The sequence below is a fragment of the Bos javanicus genome, chromosome 13, assembly GCF_032452875.1.
Source record: "Bos javanicus breed banteng chromosome 13, ARS-OSU_banteng_1.0, whole genome shotgun sequence".
In the NCBI taxonomy this organism is placed as follows: Eukaryota; Metazoa; Chordata; class Mammalia; order Artiodactyla; family Bovidae; genus Bos; species Bos javanicus.
In genome coordinates this window covers 6,687,001-6,712,758 of record NC_083880.1, presented here as the reverse complement: position 1 = coordinate 6,712,758, position 25,758 = coordinate 6,687,001, and the positions used below count along the sequence as shown (strand labels likewise).

Sequence of the window (25,758 nt, the reverse complement as noted above, 5' to 3'; positions counted from 1 at the left end):
TAATCTTCACAACACCCCTTGAAGCAGACACAAGTGCTTGTGTTCCAAGGAGGAGGAAATTGAATTTGAGAGGCCTCTGGCTAGCAGAGTAGGCACCGCAACCCTGTTCCTCCCACTGTATGCTGTCCTAATTTCTCTCCCAGGGGTTCTCTAGAGTAAGAGAGTCTGCAGCCGCCTTGAATCTCCCATCTTCCCTCACTGCAGCTTCCACTCAGGCAACGGGTTCAAGGGGCCTGCTTCAAGAACACTGGCCAGCAGCATGTTGCTGATTTAATTCTCAGCTCTGCTCCCCTACTTTGTTTGTTATGGGGGTCCTGGCCACCTTTTCTTAGGAAAACTATCCAGATGCCAGTCCAGCTCAAAGCCACTTGGCTTGTGCAGGCTGATACCGTCACAGGGTCAGTAAGTGCTGGTCAACACAAAGAGCTGGTATAATGAGCATGGACTACAACGGATGCTGGCAAACTAATGATGGGAAAGACAGGAATGAAACGGCACATCATACTTCGTGCAAGAGTTCTGGGCTCTGCAGCAAGTCTCCCGCATACCCATCTTCAAGCTGTGAACTTTGAAAGATGTGAACATGCGTGGCAGTCCTTGTATGCCAGCTGCTGTTATACTTCTGCACTCTTCAGGGCACTTTAGTGTAAGAGTAAAACTGCTATATTCTTTATGTTTGTTTGTCTTTTATGTACATGTTATTTGTGTGAAAAGTATTTAAACCTATTCCAATATAGTACCCTATAGCCGATTGTGTTAGTTGGGTACCTAGGCTAACTTTGTTGGACTCGGGAACAAATTGGACTTACAAATGCATTCTCAAATTTGTTCATATAGTAAGCAGGGGACTTTATTTTGGGAAGCCAGATGAGGCAGAGAATGGAGAAAACAGGCCACAAAGAGCAGGGCCCCACACTATTGCTTTGGATATTAGCTTTAGGAGTCATCACTTTCTTCCTGAGATTTGCTAAGCATTTGGGGTGAGCTTTGAAAGCGACAGGAACTCAAATGGCCATCTACAGCAGAATATATAAGGAAGGTATATGCATAAAATAGTCATACAATGAAACATTATCAGTGAATTTCACAAACATGATGTTGAACAAAGGAAACCAGATAAAATGTATGGTTCTATTTATATAAAGTTCAAAAGCAGGCAAAACTAAGTAATGCTGTTAGAAGTCAGGACAGTGGCGATACTGGGGATGCTGGTAATGAAAAGGGAGCCCTGTGGCAGAGCGGGGGGGTCAGGCCACAAGAGCCACATTCTGTTTCTTTAAAAAAAATATTGATTTGGCTGCACTGGGTCTTAGCTGCAGCATGTGGTATCTCTAGTGACATGTGAGATCCAGTTTCCTGACCAGGGATCGAACCTGGGCCCCTTGCATTGGGAGCGTCGCGTCTTAGCCACCGGCCCACCAGGGCAGTCCTCACATTCTACTTCTGGAAGCTGGTTACACAACGTGTTCACTTTCTGGAACTGGTTGAACTGTACATGTATGATTTGTGCTCCCTTCTGTATGCACAAGACTTACCTGCTGAACTTAAATAACTACTAGAAACACAAGGAGAAATAAAGTAGAAATGGAGTCATAGAGAAATGGCACTTGGAAAGGTCACAGGGATTTAAGATGCCAAGCTTTCTGTTACTGCTATTTTCTGAATTATAAAGGATGCAGGAAAATACGTTTTTTTTTAAAAAAACAGAGGGCCCCTACCTTGGTCCATTATTCCCCTATAACCTAGTGTTCTCACCTCTAAAAGGAGGAGCTTACCGGTAGCATAAGCACTTCTCTCCCTTTATGATTCCCGTCTCCCACTGGCCTTTCCTAGGACTCACTTTTACCTTGATACCTTTTCTCTTGAATGTTTGCTTCTCAGCCCAGCTTCTATCTTCCCTCATCATAACCAGCTACACCTCCACCCCTCTTTCCAGTGTTAACTCTGTGGTAGTCTTATCCAAACACTTGTTACGGATCATCTCAATCAATGCCTCCCAAAGCTCCCACCAGATGGGTACCATTATCATCACCCCCATTGTACAGATGAGGAAACTGAAGCTGAGGATGTCATCAAAGTCACCAGCTCCTAAAGCGTCCAGTTGGGGCTGACCATGGCTGTAAGATATGGCTGAGACAGGTGGGGGCTCATTCTGGACCCATGGAGACAAGAGAAAGCAGCTGGCGTTAGCCAAAGTCACAGGGAAGAAGGCCAATACTTCTTCCAACCACCCCAGTGTCAAGAATGGCCAGGAGGGACTTCCCTGGCAGTCCAGTGGTGGAGACTCTGTGCTTCCACTGCAGGGGCTATGGGTTTTGTCCCTGTTCGGGAATCTAAGCTCCTGCATGCCACTCAGCCAAAAAAAAAGAGAGAGAGAGAGAGAGAGAGAAAATTTCTTGAACTGAACAAAAATGCAAATACACTGTTCAATTTAATTTTTTTTTTTTTAAAGAGTGGCCAGGATACAGAGGGAGACCCTTGAATCTTGCCAGCAGCCTCTCCAAAGATGTCTGACTTCGGGAGGGCTGTGGAGGGTGATGCATTCAGCATCAGTTTTAAAGCCATTTTCGTACCTACAATCCCACAGGAAAATCCAGCTCGTCCTGAAAACAGTTACACCAGCTCTACCAAGTGGGAGCAGGGTATGAGCTGGGTCTAAGAATTCAGTGCCTTCTTTTTACAGAATGGGGTGCAGGGTATGGCTGGGGAGGGGCCAGCACACGGGAGGGTGTCTGGGCGGGGTCCAGAATGCGAGATTCCTGGTTCCTGGCCTTCGGCTCTTCCGAGGGAACTGGCTGCTCTGGTGGCAGAGTCCTGCTGCTCCCCCGGCCCCGCCCCAACAAGTCTCCTGAGACTGAATCACAAAATGTTAGGCTTTCCCTTTGGAGTTGCTGTCTCAAAATGAATCTGGACCTTGATAAATGCTCTCTGAGTGGATGGATGGGTAAAGAAACCAAATTTCAAAGCCCAATGGGTGTGGGCACAGTCGACTCCCTGCAGTTTCATTCAGGGCCACCATGCCTGTGGTATAAGCTGTGCATGGAACAAAAGAGCCTGGTGGGGGGCAAGCATGGGCTGAAACCAAGCCTGGAGGACATGGTGTCTTCTCCCCAGAGAGGGTGCCTTGCTGTAACTCAGACAGAAGCTAATAGAAACCCTTGGGTCAAAGGTCTCTGTCTCCTCTACCTGGAAAGCCCTTCCTTCCCTTGGCAACATGGAACACTCCTATGTCTCCTTACAAATCCTGTGAAGCTACTGCCGTTTCTGTGAAGCCTTCCCCGATGCTCAGCAGAATCAGTCTCTCCTTGTTCTCCTCTCTTGTATTTTATACATTGACATATGTCTTCAGTTGCTCAGTTGTGTCTGACTCTTTGCAACCCCATGGACTGTAGCCTGCAAGGCTCCCCTGTCCATGGGATTTTCCTGGCAAGAATACTGCTCCTTTTCATTGTATTTTTATACATTATTAGAACTTTATTCATTTTTTGTTCAGTGTCTGACTAATTAAGGCAGGCAAAAACTGACTGAACTGCAAACAGCTGCACAAGGGGTAAATTACATTAGCCACATTAGCTTCTTCAAGTCCATTCATCCTTAGTGAAAGTCACTCAGTTGTGTCTGACTCTTTGTGACCCCATGGACTATACAGTCCGTGGAATTCTCCAGGCCAGAATACTGGAGTGGTTAGCCGTTTCCTTCCCCAGGGGAATGTCCCAACCCAAGGATTGAATCCAGGTCTCCTGCATTGCAGGCAGATTCTTTACCAGCTGAGCCATAAGGGAAGCGCAAGAATACTGGAATGGGTAGCCTATCCATTCTCCAGGGGATCTTCCTGGCTCAGGAATTGAACCAGGGTCTCCTGCATTACAGGCGGATTCTTTACCAACTGAGCTATCAGGGAAGCCCCCCCAAATCAGGCTTTATTTCATAGACCTATCTTATCTTTGGGTGCTCTTCATTTTCATCCGACTCTTTGTGACCCCATGGACTGTAGCCCACCAGGCTCCTCTGTCCATGGGATTTTTCAGGCAAGAACACTGGAGTGGGTTGCTGTTTCCTCCTCTAGGATCTCCCCAACTCAGGGACTGAACTCGCGCCTCCTGTGTCTCCGGCACAGCAGGTGGATTCTTTGGCCGCTGAGTATTTTGGCTATTTCTAAAATTCCTCTGCCATTGTCCTAGTCCAGGCTACTACTGTCACTCTCTGCCTTTCAAATCTCAGCTTAAATATCACCTCCAGAGACGGAGGACTTCTGCAATCATCAAGTACTGTCCCTCCCCCAAGGGAGTTCCCTTCCATCACTCCGTGTATGTCCTTAATACTCTGTGCCACAAGACAAGACTATTCTACATACAAGCAAAACTGTCTTATGCAGTCTTGTTGGCCCCCATCAGAGAGTCAGCTCCTTGAAGCGGGGCTTCTGTCTGTTGTGTCGCTTCTGTGTCTGGGCGCTTAGCCCAGAGCCTGGCACGTGTAGGACTTCACTGCTGCCGTCTGGATGGATGATGCATCCATGCATGCACGACTACGTGGACAAGCAGGAGTTTAAAGTCTGATAGGCTAGGCACACTTTCCTCACCCTGCCTGTCTGAAACCATAGCTGGGTCCCGGGGCATAGGGGTGAGGAAGGTCTTTCTGACTTGGTTCTTGGCGTGGTCTCCACTGACCTGACGGCCACACGTCTTGGTATGGTCACCAGCCCCCAAGTCATGTCATGGGCCATACCTGGTGCCTCCCTTTGCCCAGAGAGAGAATGTGGAAAACTGCGCCGGGGGTGCCAACTGTGACAGCCGCCCGGGTGGGACCGATTCACTGCTCCACACTCAGTCAGCGCAGCGAGGAGCCGCCCTGGGGGAGCCTCCGGGGAGTGCAGGGTTGGGAAGCCTGGGGCGTGGGGTGGGCTGGGAGGGGCAGAAAGGAGATCGGGAAGGAGGAAGCACAGGGTCCCAGGGATGCTGTTCTTTGGAATTCACTTCTGACCCTGAACACTTTCTGAATTTGCTTCTCTTCAATGTCAAATAGTTCTAAGACTTTATATCAATGTATATCCATACACATACTGATTCACAAATGCACAGACTTATATGTACATAAGTGTATATAAATATATATTTGTGTATATAAATATCTGTATAAATATATGTGTGTATATAAATGCAAAAACATTTTTTAATATATATACACATATGGATATATGTGCTTCCCTGGTGGCTCAGGGGTAAGGAATCCATCTGCAGTGCAAAAAATGCAGGAGATGTGGGTTCGATCCCTGGGTCAGGCAACCCAGTCTAGTATTATTGCCTGGGAAATCCCATGGACAGAGGAGCCTGGCAGGCTACAGCCGATGGGTCACAAACAGTTGGACACGACTGAGTGACTGAGGATGCATGCATATGTATATGTGTGCTTCAATAGTAATTTCTGTTTTAATTTTTAATTTTAAAATGTCCTAAATAGCCCACTCTTTCCCAATCAAGCTCAGAGAAAAGAGAAAAGAAAATGTGGTTATCACTTTGACTTACTGGTTCTCAAAGTGTGGTCCTCAGACTGGCACCATCTGGGAGCTTGTTCAAAATGCTGATTCTCAGGCCCCACCGTCACCCTGCAGAATCTGAGTCTCTGGGGTGGGGCCCAGCAGCCTGTGTTTTAACAAGCCCTCCCTGTGTTTCTGATGCAGGCCAATGTCTGAGAAACTCAGCACAAACACAGATAAGATGAGGAGTGGGTGGCTGAGCTGCAGTTAGGAGCTGTTCTCCTGGGGTCACTTTAGCAGAGGGAATGAGGTCCAGACAATGAAGGACTCTCAAAGGGCTGACACACTTTTTTTAAGGGAGATGTGATCAGGGAAATAGCAAAGGCGCCCCAGCTCCAGTTCAGCCTGGGGAGACCCTCTGAGTAGCCACGGATCCCCCCACAATGAGAACACCGTGAGGGGAAGGGCAGACCCCTCGCCTTCTGGGTTCTTGAGTCAAGTGACACTCACCATGGACACAGGGGCTGAGGAGATGAAACCCGGAAGACTGGGAGCACCCTGAACGACGAGAGTCGAGGCCCGTGGGCCCCGGCCTCCCTGGGCCCCTGCCTCTCCCACTTGCTTGGGCAGCCAGGCCCCAAGTGGGGCCACGGAGCATCTCCAGCTGATTTCTCTCCCCCACGCTGTGTGGGCTCGTCTTTGAACAGGTCCATGGGGAGGGACAGGCTTGTGTCCTGATGGGCGACTGGGTAAACTTTTCCAGCTCAGAGGGCCTGCAGAGGATTAAACAAGGCCCAGAAGGGGGCCCCAAAGCAGGTGTAATAGAGAGAAATTGTCCATCAGCTTATGAAACACGTGGAAGAGAGATGCTGGGTTTGCAAACGGAGTCTCTTTGACCTGAGTGCTCCATGGTGTCCCCAAACCCTGCCACTGAAAATCCATTTGCAAGGATCAGTTGGAGACTGTGCAACTCCTAACCTGCAGTTTTCCAGGAGATTTAAGCAATGACTCATGGGTGAGGCTGAATAAGCAAGATCTATCCATCCCGACACATACACAGCAGTCACCATCCAAGCCAAACGATCCTTCTCGAAGAACGAGCGTTCATTCACCAACTTGCATACCTGCTTGATTCTTCAGGGAGACCTTCCAGAAAACAGAAGCCTGATGGATGCCTTCATCTTGGGGGTCTGAAGTCTCCGTAGGCAGCACCCACTGCTGCCAGGAATCCACCCCACAAAAACACTCTTCCAACAAGCCTCGCAGGCCCCAACTGGCAAGGCTCAGGTAGCAAGCAGAGCTCCACTCAGCTAACAAATCTGTTTCTCTTCCGTGACAACACCACGTGTCTGCTTTAAGGCCGACTCTCTCCCACCCACTCCACACCTCTGCACGTAGAAGGACTGGTTTCTAGATACAGCTAAACCCGGTTTTTAACCAAATCCCTGGGAATTCAGTCACTGAGAGCTCTAAACACCCTCCCCAGAGCTTACAGAAAAGGCACACAGTCGGCAGAAAGTTCTCCATCTTTCTCCAAGCCCATTACACGGGCTTATGAATGGTTTCTTTCAAAACCCTGAGTTTGAAGGCAGGCTCTAAAGGGTCAGGAGACAGTTTGTTGCAAGTGGATCTGCTCCCGCTCTGACCAAAGGAAATAGTTTCTAGCTTTTCCAAAGAGAGAGGAAGCATCTCATGCCCGGTCCGTGTTCCCTGCCTCCCGCGCACCTCGCTCTCTCTCTGCCAGACCATGATCTCAGGCCTCAAGCTCGCGGAGTAGAAGATCCCGGCTGGGATCCTCGCCCCCGCCCCGAGTGGAATTTCGCCCATTCCAGGTCTTGAACAAAGATTCCCCGGCGCACGTTTGATCTCTTCACGCTCCGCTCTCATTAGTCCTTTACACTCTCCATCGCTTGGAAAAATACAAGCAGCATGGTTCAGTTTTAAGGTTAAGAACTGACAGCCTCCATAAACACTGTTACAATAAAAGCTGATTCATCCGCTGCCAGCATTCGGCATCTGCAGGAGGGGGACGTGGAAACGCTGAGCGTCAGACTAGAGAACAAGTGCGGAGCGGCCAACTGCGGGGTGCAGGGTGCCCCCACGTCCTGGCTGCCAAACGCCTGTGTATATCTATCTCTGGATAATTAAAGCATTACAGGGGAGGGACAGGAAAATTCAGGTAGCAGGGAGCTCAGGTATAAATTCCTGACCTATGAAAGACACAAAGGCATCAATGATCCTACCCTTGAGAGGTTGCAAAAATGAAAAGTGGTCCATGAAGAGGTTATACAGTCATTCTCAGGATGCTGTAAGTAGGGAGAAGCAGAGGGTGAAATGGATGGGGGCAAGGTCTTCCTTGAACTTTAGCACCCTCCACCCTCAGTCACCCCAAATATTTAGGTGCTGAAATCACCTCATTCGCTGGGATTCATTTTAATGGTGTGTGGGCAGATGAGCATCAGTACCCTTATTCATTTACTCATTTACTCATGTAATTCCTGAGCACCAATGACTCCATGCCAAGTGCTGGGAATACAATGGAGGGGAGACAGGGACAGTCCTTGCCCTCATGGGGTTTATAGTCTCTAGCAGGGGTTCCCAAACTTTGCTCACTTCCTGATGTCCAGGTCATACTGCATGCCATTTAAATCAGGGTGTCTGGGTAGGATCCAGGCACTAGTACTTTTAAAAGACCCCTAGGGGTTCCGATGCATAGCAAAGTTTGGGAACCACATAGGATTTTTAGCTGACTTGCCAGGATTGGCCTGCTCAGTGAGCGTGGAAGCCTGGCCCATGGCTCACCTCAGCGGCTCCTGCTCAGGTGTGAAACTCCACGAGCCCAGAAGGACTGCATCCTAAGATCTTCAATGCAAGGGCAGAGCTCTCTGTAAGCCCAATCCCCTCTGAGCCCTTTCAGGGAGTTTCCTAACTAAAAAGACTAGCACATCCTCACATTCTAGTAGGGAAACTTCCTTAATCCAGACTCGAAACTTGGACACATGACCCTACACCGGATATGATAATAGTATAATATATTTGAAGGCCAGGCCATCCCCAGAAGCCCTAAGCCCTCCAGTTACCATATTGATAAGGTCATTTCATGGCATGAGTCCTGGGAGCAGACTCCCAGCAGGTTTAAATCACCCAACGTCTTTGTCAAGGTTGAAAAAGAGAACTTGCCTCTTAAGCCCTTCCCTTCTGTTCTCTCTGAGCTTTGATACTCAGTTCCCCTCCAAGCAATCAATGGAAATTCATTATAGATTTTCTTGGACCTACTCCTGGATTTTCATCAATTTAGAAAGGAAACATTACATTAAGTCTTTTTTTTTTTTTTCTGGAAGGCTCCAAGAATTTTTAAAAATGAGAATAAAGGAAAAGAGAAAGAAAAGCGGAGTCTGCTTTGAAGTTGCAATGAACACACACAAAACAAAGCAAATGATGGATCTCGAGAAAAAAGTTCCAGGAGGAGGAGGAGGCTGTGTCCCTGCTTCCCATCGCACCTTCTTGAGGATGAAGTGGTGCCCACTCAAACCGCCGGGGCCTGCCAGTTGGCCAACTCAGCAGCATTCCACTATAGAGATTAAAACCAACTTTATGATTGTGGTGCAAATAATAAAGAGCCTGGTAGGATTTCCTTCCAAAATGAAAGCTCATTTATTCTCCAAGGTGTATAATTTGGTTGTAAATGTTTCCTTTGGGCCAAAACATCCCAGATTGGGTTTTTGCCTGGAACACATCACTGCTTTGCTGGAGCAAAACGGGCTCCGTGTGGTCCCTCCGCATCCGTCCATTTGGCATGGCCTGCTCTGGCTTCACGTCTGGCCTCGTGGCAGCAGTTTAGGGGGCAGAAGCAGGGATGGGGGATCACGAGGCAGTAGGCCCACGCTGGCTGCACCCACTCCTGAGTCCTGGTCCACCTGTGCAACGGGCTGACTCTGCTGGCCCCCACTCAGGCCTGTTCCGCTCGCTCTCAGTTGCTGGGAGAGTGGACTAGTCGTAGGGACCCGGTTCCATGTACGAGCTGACTTTTCTTCCAAGTCTTTGTGCCTTATTTTATTGATCTTTTTTAAAAAAAATCATCCTAAAAAATCTACTCAGCAATGACTAATATTTGGATAAAAGCAAAGCCGGATTCTTTCCAGGACTCATGGGCTGACCACACGGACTTGAAGCCAGAGTTTGGCCCACAGCATTAAGTCAATCTCACCCAAAGGTAAATAGCTTTTTCTCCTATACAAGCAGAGTAACAGATAACAAGGTTTTCTACCATTTTCAGGTTTATCAACTCTCTTCCTGACATCATATACTTTTAACCTGCTTTTCATTTGCATCTTAACATTAAAATTCAAAGCTGGTGCTATGCTTTGTAGATGAAAATATATTTATTCCACAGTTTTTTTTTCTTTTCCTCCCAAACAGCTGGTAATGCAGAACAGGGAAACATCTTGTGGGATCAAAGAGATGGCATCAAAAGTCATCATGTGACATCCCTTTAGGATATCAGAAGTTGTTCCTCTAAGACTGGGATCACGTGAAGGAGGGGGAAAGAAGTGGGCTGAGAGAGAAAACAAGATCACCCAGGGAACAGGGGCATAGTGGCAGAAATTATAGTGTTACAGGAACCAGCTCCAGGAGTGAAGGTCAATGGTCTCATGTCTTTTTTTTTTTTAATGTGGACCATTTTTCAAGTCTTTATTGAATTTATTACAATATTGTTTCTGTTTTATATTTTGTTAATTTTGGCTTCAAGGCATGTGGAATCTTAGCTCCCCAACCAAGGATTGAACCCCAGCCTCCTGCACTGGAAGGCAAAGTCTCAACCAACGGACTGCCAGGGAAGTCCCAGTCTCATGTATTTCGAAGTCACCTGCTGGGAAGTGATGGAGCACACTTTCGATCAACTTGAGATGCTCCTGAGATAGACCAGGAAACAGTGTGTCAGGCAAAAGGTAACAGAAAAAAAATATAGCTTCCAGTGATGTGTAGACATCTATTAAGATAAATGATCCACCCACTTGTCAAAATTATATGAAATTTTCTAGTTGGTCATGGCCACATGAGTCGGTTCACAGCTATACACACAGCTCATGCTCTGCTTTTTGGATAATCACCAGCTACTGGATGTCAGTGGCTTCCAGGTGGTGCTGGGGGTAAACAGCCCGCCTGCCAATGCAGGAGACATAAGAGATGCAGATTTGATCCCTGGGTCAGGAAGATCCCCTGGAGGAGGGCATGGCAACCCACTCCAGTATTCTTGCCTGGAGAATCTCACAGAAAGAGGAGCCTCGTGGACTACAGTTGATTGGGTCTCACAAAGTTGGATACATCTGAAGGGACTTAGCACGCAGGCACTCACTGGACATCAGGCCCCTAATTCAAGTGTAGCAGTAAGAAATATTCTTGAAGCAGAACGGAGTGAAGAAATGCTAGAGAATAAAGCTTTCTGATGATTCATGCACAAAATAAAGATTCTAACATGAATTGGGCAGCCACTCTGCCTCAGTTTCCAGGTCACTGCCTGGATAATTCCTAGGACTTATCCAGATAGATAATTCCTCCAACACTTTCAGTCACTGCCATAGGCAGCATGTTGCCCCCCTGCCACTGGCAAAATCAGATCCATACAGTGTTTGGAAACCACAATACTGACACATGATGAAAAAGTCATAGAGGAAATTCCGACTTTCCTTAGTGTCAGACACACAAAAGAAAGGGATTCAAACCACGCCTGCTGCGTGAATGTCAATTTTGCACTGTGGTTAGAGGGTTTTATTCTAGGACACACACATCACACTGCGATAAAAGAGAAGCCAAGAGCCGACTGCTTTTTGAAAACTGTAATTCTTCCCTACTTCATTACCTTATGTCAATACATCTGAGCCTCTAGGGCTGTAAGTCACTTCTTGTGGCGGTCAAGTTTCATCTCCTTTAGAAGCTTTCAATCCTTTTCACAGTTCCCAGGTGCAAAGACAACTTGGCTGAAAGTCATTTTGGATTCAGAATGTTGCCTACAGAGGTCTGAACAGTGGGGTTTAGGAATAATTATCTTTCATGCTTCAGTCCCTCTTATAAATCCCTCTTCCTTCCCGCATACCTATGCACCCACACACATCAGCACACACACACGTCAACACACACACACATCAACACACACACACATATCAACACACACACACACACAAGCCACTTTCCTGACAAAAATGCCTGTGATTGCTGCCAAGGCATCTGGCAAAGGGATCCTGGGTCACTAGAACCTCCCTGACCTGTGCAGGCTACCATCTGCATGATGGCTTCCTTCATGTCAGGGTCAGAAGTGAATCGGGGACAGCAAGAGACGCACAAAGTGACATTTAAGAACATGATGTTTCCTGACACTGCTTTTTTTGGGTAAATTGAAATGGTTAATTCACATAAAAACAGATCCAGGCCCTCCTCCGGCCCCTGATGGGTCTTTTATTTATTTTAAAAAATCTCTTTTCAATCCCATCCTTTGTCGTGGTTAAGAAAAAAATTCAAAGAGTAGGACATTTATTATAGCGCAGGGGTTGGTGAATGTGAATTGTACCATTAAAAAATCAAGTCAAATTAGGTGGTTTTACATTTAGAAGAAAAAAAAACAAAACAAATATGAATGGAGAAGTCCAAACTGGTCACTTCCTGCTTGTAAACCAGGCCACTGTGAGCACTCAGGGATTTAGTCAGGGAGGGCTCTACTGCTGGCATGTTAGTAAACCGTCTGGGTATCAGTTTCCTCATCTATAAAATGAAAATAACAATATCCACTCCCCAAATGTGGGGAAGGCATTTTGGAAAGCACATTACTGTATGACATTACAGATTTTATTGAACAAGTACCTCACGCCAAGGGCTACTGTATCTGCTGTGAGAAAGGAAAGAGAAGTAAGCTGCCACCCTGTTCTCAAGACTCTTACTCTGATCTGGCAGGCAGAGTGGGGAAGGGATGAGTATATTATATTACTCTGCGTTATATTGTATTATATACATGTGTGTGCTGAGTCGCTTCGGTTGTGTCCGACTCTTTGTGGCCCCATGGACTATAGCCCGCCAGGCTCCTCTGTCCATGGGATTCTCCAGGCAAGGATACTGGCCTGGGCTGCCATACCCTCCTCCAGGGGATCTTCTTGACCCAGGGATCTAACTCGCATCTCTTATGTGTCTGGCATTGGCAAGTGGGTTCTTTACCACTAGTACCACCTGGGAAGCCCATATTACATATATATAAAATTATATATATACAAACAGTTATGTGTATATTGATATATATATACAATTATATAATCATCATGTGGATACATATATCTATATAAATGGATGCACTGCACAGACACAGATTAGACAGCTAGATAGATAACTGTACATATGTAATCTTCATTTAATGGCTGTGCAGCGGGTTCAGACATGAACCCATTTCTACCTCCACAGCTCACAGGAAGTTTTTGCGGTTTGTCTGGAATTTTTGCAGCTGGAAAGAGGGAGGAGGCAGTTTCGGGCAGAGCAGAGAGGCGAAAGCGCACAGGAGGGCGCAAGGACTAGTGAGAGCCTGATCTGGCTGCAAATTCCGCCTATAAAGCAAAGGGCAAGAAAAGCTGATTAACTCCAGATACACAGCTCCTCAATACCAGTTTTGAGGTAAGAAATAGGGGGAACCACTGGACTTCTTAAGCAAGGAGGGCAACAATTTTTAAGAAGATGAAGTTGAGTATTTACTATATTTTGATGAGCATGAGAATAGAGAAGCTAGACTTGAAAAGGAGATTGGGAAAGGAAAGACCAGGTCACCAAACCGGAGAGCAAAAGGGAACTGTCATCCCTGGGACAACAAAAACGGGCAGGGAGCAATGTCCGAGTTCAGGGGAAGTGAACCCATCCCCTGGAATTCACACCTTTGTGCAGTTCACTCCGTTTGAGTATTGGATGGAACAAGTGACTTGCTTCTAACAAACAGAATAAGGCAAAAGTGATCAGAAGTCACTGTGATTAGGTAGCAGAAATCCACGAGTTTCATCTTGCTAGCACTCTCTGGCTGTGATGAAGCCAGCTGCCATATTTGGGCTGCCCCATGGAGAAGCCCACATGGCAAGGACCTGAGGGCACCCTCCGGTTAACAGCCCTGGGGAAAACAGAATCCTGCCAATGACCCAGCCTGGAAGCCAGTCTTCCACCAGCCATGCCTGGAGATGACTACAGCCCTGCCTGATACACTGCATCAGGCTAGGAGAGACCCTGGACCAAGAGTGTTCAATTTCCTGATGCACAGAAATTCTGAGATTATTCTCTATATAAATTCTGAGATTATATCAAGCTGCTAAATATTGGAACAGGAGACAAATAATACAGGGAGGAAGATACTTAACTGACTTGGGGATGGTGAGTAACATATGTTCTCTGAAGTTAAAATCCCAGACTCATGGCCCAAAGTTGTACATGCTCATTCTTCTAGGCTTTGTTGATTTTAGAAACTTTTCATAAAAAGGAATCTCTCCACCATCCCTTTCTTTCACTGTTTCCTAGGGCTGATTAAAGAAACATGACTTGATTTTCAACTTCAAGCGACTCAGGGGGGCATTCCAATAGAAAAATGGCAGGAAATTAATGCCATACACACCAGGCCAGGCAGATGCTTCTGAAACTGACACGTAGGTGAAACACACCTTTCCTTTGTCCACCTTTTACCATCCTTTGATTTTGCATTGGTGTTTGCTTTTAGGGGTCTTAAAATGGGAACATATCCTTTTTAACATATAGTGAGTCATCCCAGAAACGCATGGGGGTGAGTCACTCAGTCATGTCTGACTCTTTGCGATCCCATGGACTGTAGCCTGCCAGACTCCTCTGTCCATGGGATTCTCCAGGCAAGAATACTGGAGTGGGTTGCCATTCCCTTCTCCAGGGGATCTCGCTGACCCAGGGACCAAACCCAAGTCTCCTGCATCGCAGGCAGTCTCTTTACCATCTGAGCCACCAGGGAAGAAACACATGAATGGCACCAAAATACTTGAATGCCAGCTAAAAAACTTGGTCCAGGGATTGTTAAAAAATCTCATTATCTCTTCATTTATGGGTTTTTGTTGTTGTTGTTTTTTAAAAAGACTTTTTGATGTGGACCCTTTTTAAAAAAGTCTTTATTGAATTTGTCACAATATTGCTTCTGTTTTATGTTTTGATTTTTGGGCTGCAAGGCATGTGGGATCTAAGCTCCTCGAGCAGGGATCGAACCCGCTACACTTCATCCTTTGGAAGGTGAAGTCATCACCACTGGACTGCTAGGGAAGTCGCTTTTCATATATGTTTGAATTATGGATGTATTTAGAAAAGTTAATATCATGCCTATGAACTGAGAAATAAACCTCAATAGGAAACCTTTTAATTATTTTTGTATGAGATATAATTATTTGTAGTTAAATTCTTTTCATCTGCCCTCTTGCTGTGAGAAAAAGAAATTACAGAACTATCTTGCCACATACTTTGTAGAGCCTGAAGATATGCTGTGCACAAATAAGTAACCACACTCTCTTTAGCAGCTAAGGCTGGTCTTCGCATATGGATCTTCCTTGGCAGTGGAAACAGAGACTCTGCATTTGAACCTGACACTAGGCAAGATCTGGGGTCACGTTAGTGCTGAGGGGCTGTCACCTGCATGCCGATCAGAGGTGAGCTGTTCCGAATCCCCTCCTGCTCCTGGAGGTCTTTCAGCCTTTGAGAGTGCGAGCGGATCTTTGCATCTCGTCCAGGACTGAGGCAAATTTTCTCTGCGCTTGAGTTTCCCTCGCCTGTCTGGGAGTGAAGGAAAAGAGAAAAGGATCCCGCTGGTGTTTGTTCATGTGTCTGTGCTTGTGCTCAGTCGCTTCGCTCGTGTCCGACTCTTTGCAGCCCGCCAGGCGCCTCTGTCCATGGGATTCTCCAGGCAAGAATACTGGAGTGGGTTGCCGCGCCCTCCTCTAGGGGATTTTCCCAACCCAGGAATCGAATCTGTGTCTCCTCCAATACAATGCATTGTGTTTGTTCTTAAGTGTCACCATTTAAACCTGGCTAATGGGTCTCTCTTTCACTTGTGGCTAGATTAGCACCACCTCTGTTGCAGCTGTGGTAATAAATAAACTTCTCAAACGCTGTGAGCGCTGGGGCTTCTGTCATTCCACTAAAGCGAACATATTATTCAGCTAGTTGAGAAAATAAGTCCATCTTTCCTTCTAACGCTGGAATAATTCAGGGAAAGTTGCACCTGCTACTCTTAATGCACGAATATTGTGAATTTCTAAGTCCTTCTTCCCTATCAGATGGGTTATAACAAGTCCTACCCAAACTGTGTTTTGCTGATTAGTATCCAGATAAATATTCACAGTGCAAATAGATGCTGAAGGGTGATAAACGTGACTTTCAAATTGTGGACATGCTTAATTTCTTCCCTGGGTTTTGGCTCTGGGGAAGGACTGGCCTTCTCTTTTTTTAGACTCAGGCCTGGTGTTTTGAGAAGTGGTGGGCTGTGTGGCAAGTAATGGTCCATTATTGGTCACGTGATAAGGAAACCGATGGGTGAGGCAGGAAGAAAGCAAACCAATGAACGCACAGGCCCAGTGTGGTACCCGGAGGTGCACGCACAGAGTGCAGTGAGCAGAAGCCACCATGAGCAATGAGGCAGAGAGGGCCAGCTGTCCTCCAACAACAGGGGCTGCCGCTCCCCAGCGGAGGTAGCCCCCGGCCCCGGGCCTGGCCCTAATGAGAATGCATTTTCTAGCCACCTTGACTCAAGTATGACTGATGGGAGCAGAAGCGATGTGTGTCCCTTCTGAGCTGAGACTGCTAAGAAGACATCAGAACCTCCATCAGCTATTCTCCCTAGTTTTCAAATTCAATGCGATCTTCACTCCATACCAGTTTCTCCCCATCCTTCAGCCTTCTCTTACTTCTGTTTATTCAACACGGGTTCTATTATTGTAACTATTCCTCTGTAACCCCTGCCCCTCAACTCTCCTTGCCCCCTTCACTCCTTCTGATCTATTCACGGGCAAAAGTTCAGTTCTGGTTGAACCCAAGGATTTGACTTCTCTAGGTTAGTAGCCAAGCAGATGGGTGATGGGAAAAAATAAAACATCCTGATGTGAAAACATCGCTGCACTTTAGATTCACGTTCTCAGACCCCTAATGAGCTCTTAGGACTGTTCCAATGTCCACTGCTGTTTGCTCAGAAGCTTGCCTTCTCCAGTGTTCAAGATGGACTGTTTTGTATCTTCTTTCTCCAAACTTTCCACTCATTGTCCTCATTGCATATTCATTGAGGGAACGGAAGTCATCCCTCAGACGGTCACGCTCACGCTCCCAGCACTTGACCTGTACATGTAGCTCACCGTCTCCCTCGTCCCAGCTGTCTCAGGGAATGGCCACCCCTGCTTCGATCAGAGGCCAGTTCCCACGCTCACACTCTCGCCTTCTCGAGGACTCCAGTGCCCAGTCCTTGCCTCTCAGTCTGGCATCATTAATTTCTCCATTTCTATTGGCTCAGGCTCATCAGCATCAAAGATTCCCTGGTATCTCCAATCTTGAAACAAATGAACCAGAAACTCCTCCTTCAGTCCCATATCAGCATGCTTCCCCTTCATAGCAAAACTTCTCTAAGACTTACTTTTAGATTCCGTTTCTACTTCCTCACTTCCCACATGCTCGTTTATCCGGGAGTTGTTCAGTCGCTCAGTTGTGTCCGACTCTTTGCAACCCCGTGGACTGCAGCACGCCAGGCTCCCCTGTCCTTCACCATCTCCTGGAGCTTGCTCACACTCATGTCCATCGGGTTGGTGGTGCCATCATCCAGGAGAGGCTCCTCTGTTCCTATAGTGCCTCTGAAACAGCGTCATCAAGGCACCAGCCATGGTCATGCTCCCCGTGGGCACCTTGTGTCCTTATCTTTGCTCCGATGGAAGCATTCAACAGGAGGTCTCTTGCTTGAAGTCACTTTCCTCCCTCGACTTCTGTAACACAACCCTTGGTTTTCCTTCTACCACTTTGGTCATGATGTTCCAGACTCAGTTCCTGGTCAGTCTGACCCCTTTCCCTGTTCATCATCTTCATTTAGACATCCACAAACATCTCAAATGTCGCATGTCTGATACAGGTCCATTGACATGGACACCATACACTGCCCCCTCCCATAAAACCAGAAGTTATCTGGGACTCTGAAGTCCAATCCTTCAGCAAATCCTGTTAGCTTTGTGTCAGAACTGTGTCTTGCATGCATTAGCCGTCCACTCCGCTCCATCCTGGCCCATGTGCCCTCCTCTCTTGCCTGGATTACTTTATGATGAAACCTCCTGACATGTCTGTACCCTTCCCTCCCATTCTCCACAAAGCAGACAAAGCCATCACTCAAAATCTCTTTCATGCTTCCTTTCTTGCTAATCTCAAAAGAACAGCCAGATTCTTCGTCATGACCTACAGGGCCCTGCCTTCTTCTACAAGTTCAGAAACCACTTCTCCCTTACACACGGTCCTTCCATCTCTTTTCTGCCCCTTAGTCAAGCTGACGTCTTTCCCACCTTAAGGCTTCAGTACTTGTCACTTTACCTGCCTGACCTGCTCTCCCCCACCGGGATCAGAAGCTTGTTCTCTATTAATCTCCAGCACCTAGTGCAACCCCTGCATAGCAGGGGCATTCAGTATGTGAGTCCTGAATGAGTGAATGGAATTGTGGAGCCCTTATCTGTGGGTGGGTCATGTCCTACGCTTCCATGTATGTTATTTCATTTACCTGACTGCTACCCGAAAGTCTCTCAAATAAGAAACACAATTCATGTTCACTTAGTTTCCTTTCGACTCCCCTTGACAATAAAACTGCAACTGTAACATCACAGGGTCGAGGCACTTGAAATGGACATCAGCTCCAATTATCTTTGGCAAAGAAAAACCATGACACCTCTTAGGGTGCTCAGAAGTGGGCTTGTGAGGCTTTGTGAAACAGGACTGGCTTGAGGGTCAGTCATCCTGGAATAAGTAGTAAGGAACTGGGCAAGTCCTTCCATTTCTCCGGGTTTTTGATCCCTCGTGTCTAAAAAGAGACGTTTGGGACTCAGTTTTCAAGGTTTCTCACCAACAGTGACACTCTAGGGTTTCATCTGCAGCCTGCCTTCTAAGCAGAGAGCCTCTCTGTGGCTGTGGGGATGGTGCTGAGCCGGAGGAACCTGCTCAGCCCAGTGAGCAGGGCAGTGGGCACGCACGCCCACGTGCAGTGACCCTCGTAAGCACGGCACTTGTCATGTGCCCAGGTATCCTGGCAACACAAAAGGCATCCTCCTCGTCTTGTTGGACCAGGACAGAACCTTCCAGGGGCGCGGCTGTAGCAATTCCCCGCCAGCATCTGGCTTTCCTTGGGTCTCAGGAGGAAAGCCGCTGGTGACCCCCCGAGGTCACTCCAGGCAGAACACTTGGGCTTTTGTGGATACCGAGTTTTTCTTCGAAAGGGAGCCTGTGTAGCCTTCAGGCAGCTCCCGGCATCCAGGCGGGCTCCACGGCACTGGCGGGTTTCCACAGCCCTCCTTCCATTCCCCATCCTAAGCAGCATGCAGAACCCCAACCCGAAAGAACAATGGACACCCCCCGGAGCCCTCCAAGTAAAGTAAATTGAGTTAATGGTTTGAGCCATCTTGGAGCAACCATTCAGTCAGTACCAGAGGAAAAATGCGTCTCCTTCATTAGGAGGTGGCTCTTTGAAGCTACGATTCTGTCTCTTTTTTCCCCTGTGTTCACAGCCTCATTCTCTCTTCACGGTAGGAAGATGAATTGTGCTCTTCCTGGCCCCAAGGCACACGTGTCCCCCTTACCCGGGGCCACATCACTCTGTAATTGAGTTCCCTGGTCACTTTCCTTCTCTTATTCCCCCCCCTTCCCCGATTTATGAACAAACGGAAGGCCAAGGGTGTGGATGTGCACGTTAGGGCTATCCCAGAGCCTCGCACTGCGCAGAGGGCAGGCAGACTGAAACGTGTGGTGTGGCGACCACGTGGGATGGCTCTTCAGCGGGGCGAGGCCCCTGGGTGCCTTCCAGGGAGCCTGGCTCTCATCACCCCCTCCTGCAGTTCCACACGACAGTCACTTTCTTGGGATTCTCCGGCCTCTCCGAATATTTCCAGTATCTTCTAGTTGATGCTTACTCCCGCTTACAGGTGAGATCTCCTTTCCAAGGTGTCTTTGGAATTGGGTGTTTGGCCTTCGTCAAAGTCTCAGCAGGAAGGTCACAGCCGCTTCACCTGGGTGCTGTGTCTGACTGAGCATGCCGGCCGAGGAAACCGGAAAGCAGGTTCTGTCCAGTTGTTGGCCTTTCTCCAGCCAAGTATGGTGCGCTGCACTTTTCAAGAGTAATGGATTAAACAGGAGGGGACGCTCTGAGCCAGGACTGACTTGGCCACTCTTTAGAATGCTGTATCCTCTGTGAACTGATTTCCCTGCTGTAATAAGTGATCACATATTGGAAGGATCATTTTGGATGGTTCCATTCAGGCTGGTAATGTTGATTGCAGACGCTTCAGTCTCCGCCACCTGGAGAAAGACTCCAAGTCAAGCCAAAGACATCCTTTACATTATAAGTCATTTTACGAGTATGCTAGGCAATATTTTCCCTCTTAGAAAGGGAATAAGGTGCTTCATTTTCTGGGAATCATACAAAACAACTCAGTTCTTTCCTTGCCCGTTTCTACTGTCTGTAAACGCTAACAACTGCCTGAGATTTCCACACCAGGGCTATGCAAAGAAATACGGTCCATGTGGATTATTGGGGAACTGCACAGAACCAATCCAGGAGCTTAGATTGGCCTCAGTCCTTTAAAAATGTTGACTCCATAAAAGATAACTCCAAACAAGTTAATGAATAATGGGATATGAACTTTGCTATTTTGCCTGACTTGGGTGATGTGGCCCTCTCACTTGAGGCAGATCTCCTCTCATTAATGACTTTCCGAAGACCTTGCAGAGCCTAGGGAAAGGGTTGGAGCATAAAAATATAACCCGATGAGTCAAAAAAAGTCACCATATTGAATAGAAGGCTCTCAGACCAATGGTTAGACCCTGAGGAGTGTTTGAGAACATGTAACCACAGTGATGGAATGCCCATCTTGCAGTGCTCTCAAAGATATTCTTTTAAAAATATTTTAAGTTATTGCCTCGCTTTATTGTACGTGGTGTCCTATAAAGAAGATATATGTCCACAATCGAGCTTTGAAAGGGGACCACGGGGCCAGTTCCATCTAAAGGGGTGAAGTCAAGCAGTAAATTTGCTGGTCACTCTTTTCACATGGACTGTATCTTAGCCAGCAGTTGGTCTTTGATGTCATGACAATAGTACTGGGCCACGGAGGCAGAGCAGGATCCCCTCGATGCTGAAACTAGTCCACACTCATTAAAACTTGGAGAGCAGCCTGCAGGGCAGGATACACCAAGGAGAACAGGGAGTGGCCTCTGGGCTGCCGGTTGCCTTTCCCAGTGAAAAAAGGCCATCTCTCCTATACTATCTACCCTGCCTGCTACCTTCTTTACTGTATTTTAAAAAATTAATTAACTAGTTAATTTTTATTTTTAGCCACACAACATGGCTTATAGAATCTTAGTTCCCCTGCCAGGGATTGAACCTGGGCCTTTGTCACTGAAGGCATGGAGTCCTAACCACTGGCCACCAGGGAATTCCCTCTTTACTGTATTTTTAACTGAAGGATGATATCCATATAGAGAAATGCATGTCTATAACTATAGAGCTCAGTGAGATTTCTCAAACTGAACACAACCGTGTAGCCAACACGCAGACTGAGAAACAATATTAGCAGCAGCCAGATGCCCCCTCGTGTCCCCTTAATGAGGGTGGCTGGTGTTTTCTCTGTTCCAACAGCATAGATTAGCTTTTCCTGGTCATTTAACACTAGCAGAATTTTCTTGCATGTACACTTTTGTGACTGGCTCCTTCCGCGTGACACGACGTTTGTGGAGTTGTACATGTTGTGTGTGGCTGTTTGCTCTTTCCCAGTGTGCACACTTACTGCCTTATTATCCATCTTACTGTGGATAGGCACTTTGGGTCTTTCCAGTTTGGGGTCTGTTTTAACTAGTGCTGCTGTGAGCATTCTTTTTTAGGTTTTTGAGTCCACGGAGGAATACATTTCTGTGGGGAATATACCCAGGATGGGATTGCTGGGTCAGAGGGTACATATATATTCTGTCTTAGTAGCTACTCTGGAAAAACAATTTTCCAAAGTGTTCCCATCTGTTTGTATTCCCTATAGGTGCTCCACATTCTTGCCAACAGTCTTTAGTTTCTGTTTCCATTTTGCCATTCTGTGAGATAAAATAGTGATTTCACACTTCTAGTGGTCATACTTTTTTTTTTTTTTTTTTAAGTTTTGTTTGTTTTTCTGTTGAAGCCATCAACCTAGTCAGTTCTCAATTCTGTGACAATCACAAAGTTACTAAGCTATTAAGATCATTGACACGAGACTGGTCCCAATCCAACGTTTGAGGAGCAAAGAGAGAAGGGAGAAGGCACTACAGAACATATCCAAAGTATGAGACAAGTTCTGTCAGAAGCAAAGCAAAACAAAGGATAAAATTCACTGGGGGTACAGGGCTGTCAGAGACATGGGAAGGACGACAGGGAAAGGTCTAGAACCACGGTGGCCCACAAGCTGATTAGATACTAGCGGTGTAACGCCACAACCAGAAAAGGAAGTACGATACTCCTCTCAACTATGGGAAACACTTAAAAATTCCTGACCACTCTCTCCTCAGAAGACCTTGAGGGAAAGGACTTTGTGACACACCAAGGAAAGGGAAGAATCTGATTAGTCACAAGGAAAAGATTCTTCTGGCCAGAAACTGTAATTGGAAAGCTGAATACACAGCTCAGAGAGCTGGCAAAACTCCTGTCCCCAGGTCTGCCTGTTTCTCTTGTTAGGTCTGAGAAAGGAAGGCAGGGAAGGGTGCCCCTTCGTAAGGGACGCCCTGCAAAGGTGTTGCCGGCTTTGGTCGTTAAAGCCCACGGGTGATGAATAACGTATCCGTGGGCACAGTCCCACCCCCACCACGGAACACACCGTTTTTAAGCAGTGAAACTGCACAAGAGAGACCAGGCAGAAGGAAGATGGAAAGAGAGAAGCGTATGTCTCTTGACTCAGAAACCACTTTTGGTGGAATCCAGTGTGGACTGAGCAACCCATGGCCTTTCTGGGTCTGGTTTCTCAGAGGCAGGATCCTGCAGGCCCCACTCCCTGATGGCTCAGATGGTAAAGAATCTGCCTGCAGTGCAGGAGACGCAGGTTCGATCCCTGGGTTGGGAAGATCCCCTGGAGAAGGGAATGACTACCCATTCCAGTGTTCTTGCCTGGAGAATTCCATGGACAGAAGAGCCTGGTGGGCTACAGTCCATGGGGTTGCAAAAAGTCAGGCGTGACTGAGCGACTAACCCTTTCGCCTCTTCTTTCTTCCCCTCAGTCTGATTCCAGCCCAAAGCCAGGTCCAACAGCTGCACAACACAGCCTTGGCTACCGGTTGGGTCCCACTGGAAATGTTCAGCACATCCCTCCAGCATCCGTTTCTTGGAATGTGGACGTGGCTGCATGGTGGGTGGGGTCAGAAGTTACTCTTGTTGTTCAGTCGCTAAGTAATATCTGACTCTTTGAGACCTCGTAGACTGTAGTCCACCAGGCTCCTTTGTTCATGGGATTCTCCAGGCAAAAATACTGGAGTGGGTTGCCATTCACTTCTCCAGGGGATCTTCCTAACCCAGGGATCGATCCTGCATCTCGCATTGGCAGGCGGATTCTTTACTACTGAGCCATGTGGGAAGCCCAGTGTGGGAAGGGCCTGTTTAACCAGGACACCAGCTCTTTCCCAGCCTTTTCTCCCTAGCTGCCCCCTGCTCTTTCCTTTCCTTCTCCCACATGAGAGAAGCCACCAGGAGTAACCTTTCTAGAAGCATCACTGATAGACATGAGGCAGAATAGGCATCAGCACATGGAGCCAGCCTGGACTGCCTCCCTTCTGCGATGCCTTTCCCTCCACACAATGTGCTCAGGACAATCAGATATTAAACCTTGATTTCATGACACTGCTCTGCCTTCGTTTCCTCAGCTGCAAAATGGGAAAGAATCTTCACTGGGCTGTTGTGAGAATTAAAGGTGCAAATACATACAAAGTTGTTATTTATTCTGCTCTTGGCACAGAATAAAAGCTTAAGGTTAGCTTTTATATCACTATCAGCATCATTGTCACCATGTTTGAAGATAAAGTTTAAAAATCAGTATAATTATCCCATTAGGATGTCTATCTTTATTTACTTTTTTTTAGTCTACTTTTAGATAAGGAAAATGAAATGCATAGAGTTGAAGTGACTTGTCCAAGGTCACGCTGCTCTGTAGCACCAGATTCATGGGTCGAAGTGTCCTTATGCGTCAAGGACGGTCCTTTCAGCGTTATAACCTCCCATGGATCCCACTTTTACTATCCCATTTACTGAACAGGACATAGAAGCACAGAGAAGTGTGAGACTTTTGCTGAAGGCACACACATGAGAAGCAGAGGAAGCACTGAAACAAATCCAAAGCCTTCGGCCACTCTGTTGGGCTTTGTGATGAGTTTTGGCCAAGAGGATGCTGACAAATGTGATCTAAGCAAAGCCTGGAGTGTACCTGTCCTTCGGGCTTGCCTCTGCCTTTCTGTGATCTTTCATCACCGTGAGAGGAGTGCAGGGCAGGTAGCCTGCCAGTTGTGTAAATCCGGGAGATGCAGGAAGAAACCCAGACCCAAGCCTTAGCCTGGAGCCCAGCCTGCCTAGATCTACTGAGCCCCAGCAACCCACAGACCCACAGGCATGAGAATACATGCTTGTTTTTACAGGCCACTGAGGTTTGGGGTAGGTTGTTGTGGCACTCAACTGGGCAATAATACCTGATCTGTCTTGAGTGCTTCTGGGGACATGCAACTTGCAAGAAAAGCATGCATCTTGACCAGAGCTTCTTAATCTGTGACGAGCATGTGATTCACCGGGGGGCCCTGATTAAATTGTAGATCCTGATTCAGTCATTCTGGGTGGGGCCTGAGATTCTTATTTTCTAATGAGTTCCAGGAGACACTGTTGCTGCTGCCCCATGAACCACACCGTGGGTGCAAGTGTGGAGAAATCACCCCTAGCTTCTCGCCTGTACCTGCAAGTCACGACTGCTCCATGTCCCTTGGGGCAGAGGACGGGCCACCTTGTGTGTCAGTAAAGAATAGTCCTTGCCCTCTAGCAAGAATCCTCTGTGGGTTTCTACAAGTCATCACTCTTCTCATGTCCAGCGTGGCCAGAGTTTCAGCTCATGTTAACATTCCTGCAGTCTTTTTCCTGGGCTAAGGATTAGAAACACTTAATGAGATCTCCCCTTTTGAATTTTTGTCCTTCCTGAAATTTGAAGATTTCCAGCAATAAACCTGGCTTCCAGTTCGTTTTGGGCTCATAACCAATACCAGATTTCCAAGTCACAATGTAATTGAGTCTCCAGGCAGGAGATACAAATCTATTTCTGGTTCTGTTAACTTCCAGTCAGGCAGGGCATCAGGACAAGAAGATGAAGGGGACATCAAACAGCAGCTTACAGAGGAAGTCAAGTCTCCTTCTAGGAGACTCTTCTCACTGGTTCTTATCCAGCAACTATTTCTTTCTACCACCACCATCACCATCACCAGCAACCATGCTCACCTGGAGGACTGAGCCCCCTGAAACTTTTGATTTGGAGAATCCTGAAAAGGTAGGAGAATTCTTTCCAAGGAAATGGTATCTTCTCCCCTTCCTTCAGCTTTCCATAATATATTATGGATTATACACTTGTGTATTAGCTGTAGGAAGATACCATCCTGCAACTAAACTTCCGAATTCTCTCATTTTCTAACAGTGTCCTGGGTTTTATAGATCCACAACGTGTTATGTGAGTGCCTCTAAAAGATTGCCACAATCTTATTTTATTTATTTATTATTATTTTTTAGGTGAGCGTGGGGCAAGCTGGAATATTAGGATTGACATATATATTACACTGATTGTGTGTGTGCTAAGTCGCTTCAGTCACGTCTGACTCTTTGTGATGCTATGGACTGTAGCCCACCAAGTTCCTCTGTCCATGGCGATTCTCCAGGCAATACTAGAGTGGGTTGTCATGCCCTCCTACAGGGGATCTTCTCAACCCAGGGATTGAAACCTGATCTCTTACATCTCCTGCATTGGTGGGCAAGTTCTTTACTACTAGTGCCACCTGGGAAGCTCATA

The 25,758-nt window shown here is 47.0% G+C and overlaps 1 protein-coding gene across 2 annotated transcripts in view; it reads right to left on the bottom strand.

The window, feature by feature from the left end:
- ISM1 (isthmin 1) overlaps window positions 1-25,758 on the bottom strand; it is a 95,099-nt gene that overhangs the window by 49,564 nt on the left and 19,777 nt on the right. The window contains exon 2 of one of the 2 annotated variants that reach the window (XM_061435622.1): window positions 15,128-20,017. The exons of the other annotated variant lie outside the window; for it this stretch is intronic. Within the exon in view, the coding sequence (XP_061291606.1) occupies window positions 15,128-15,133 (6 nt within the window). The 5' untranslated portion in view covers window positions 15,134-20,017. The remainder of the gene's footprint in view (window positions 1-15,127; window positions 20,018-25,758) is intronic. 2 annotated transcript variants of the gene reach the window in all.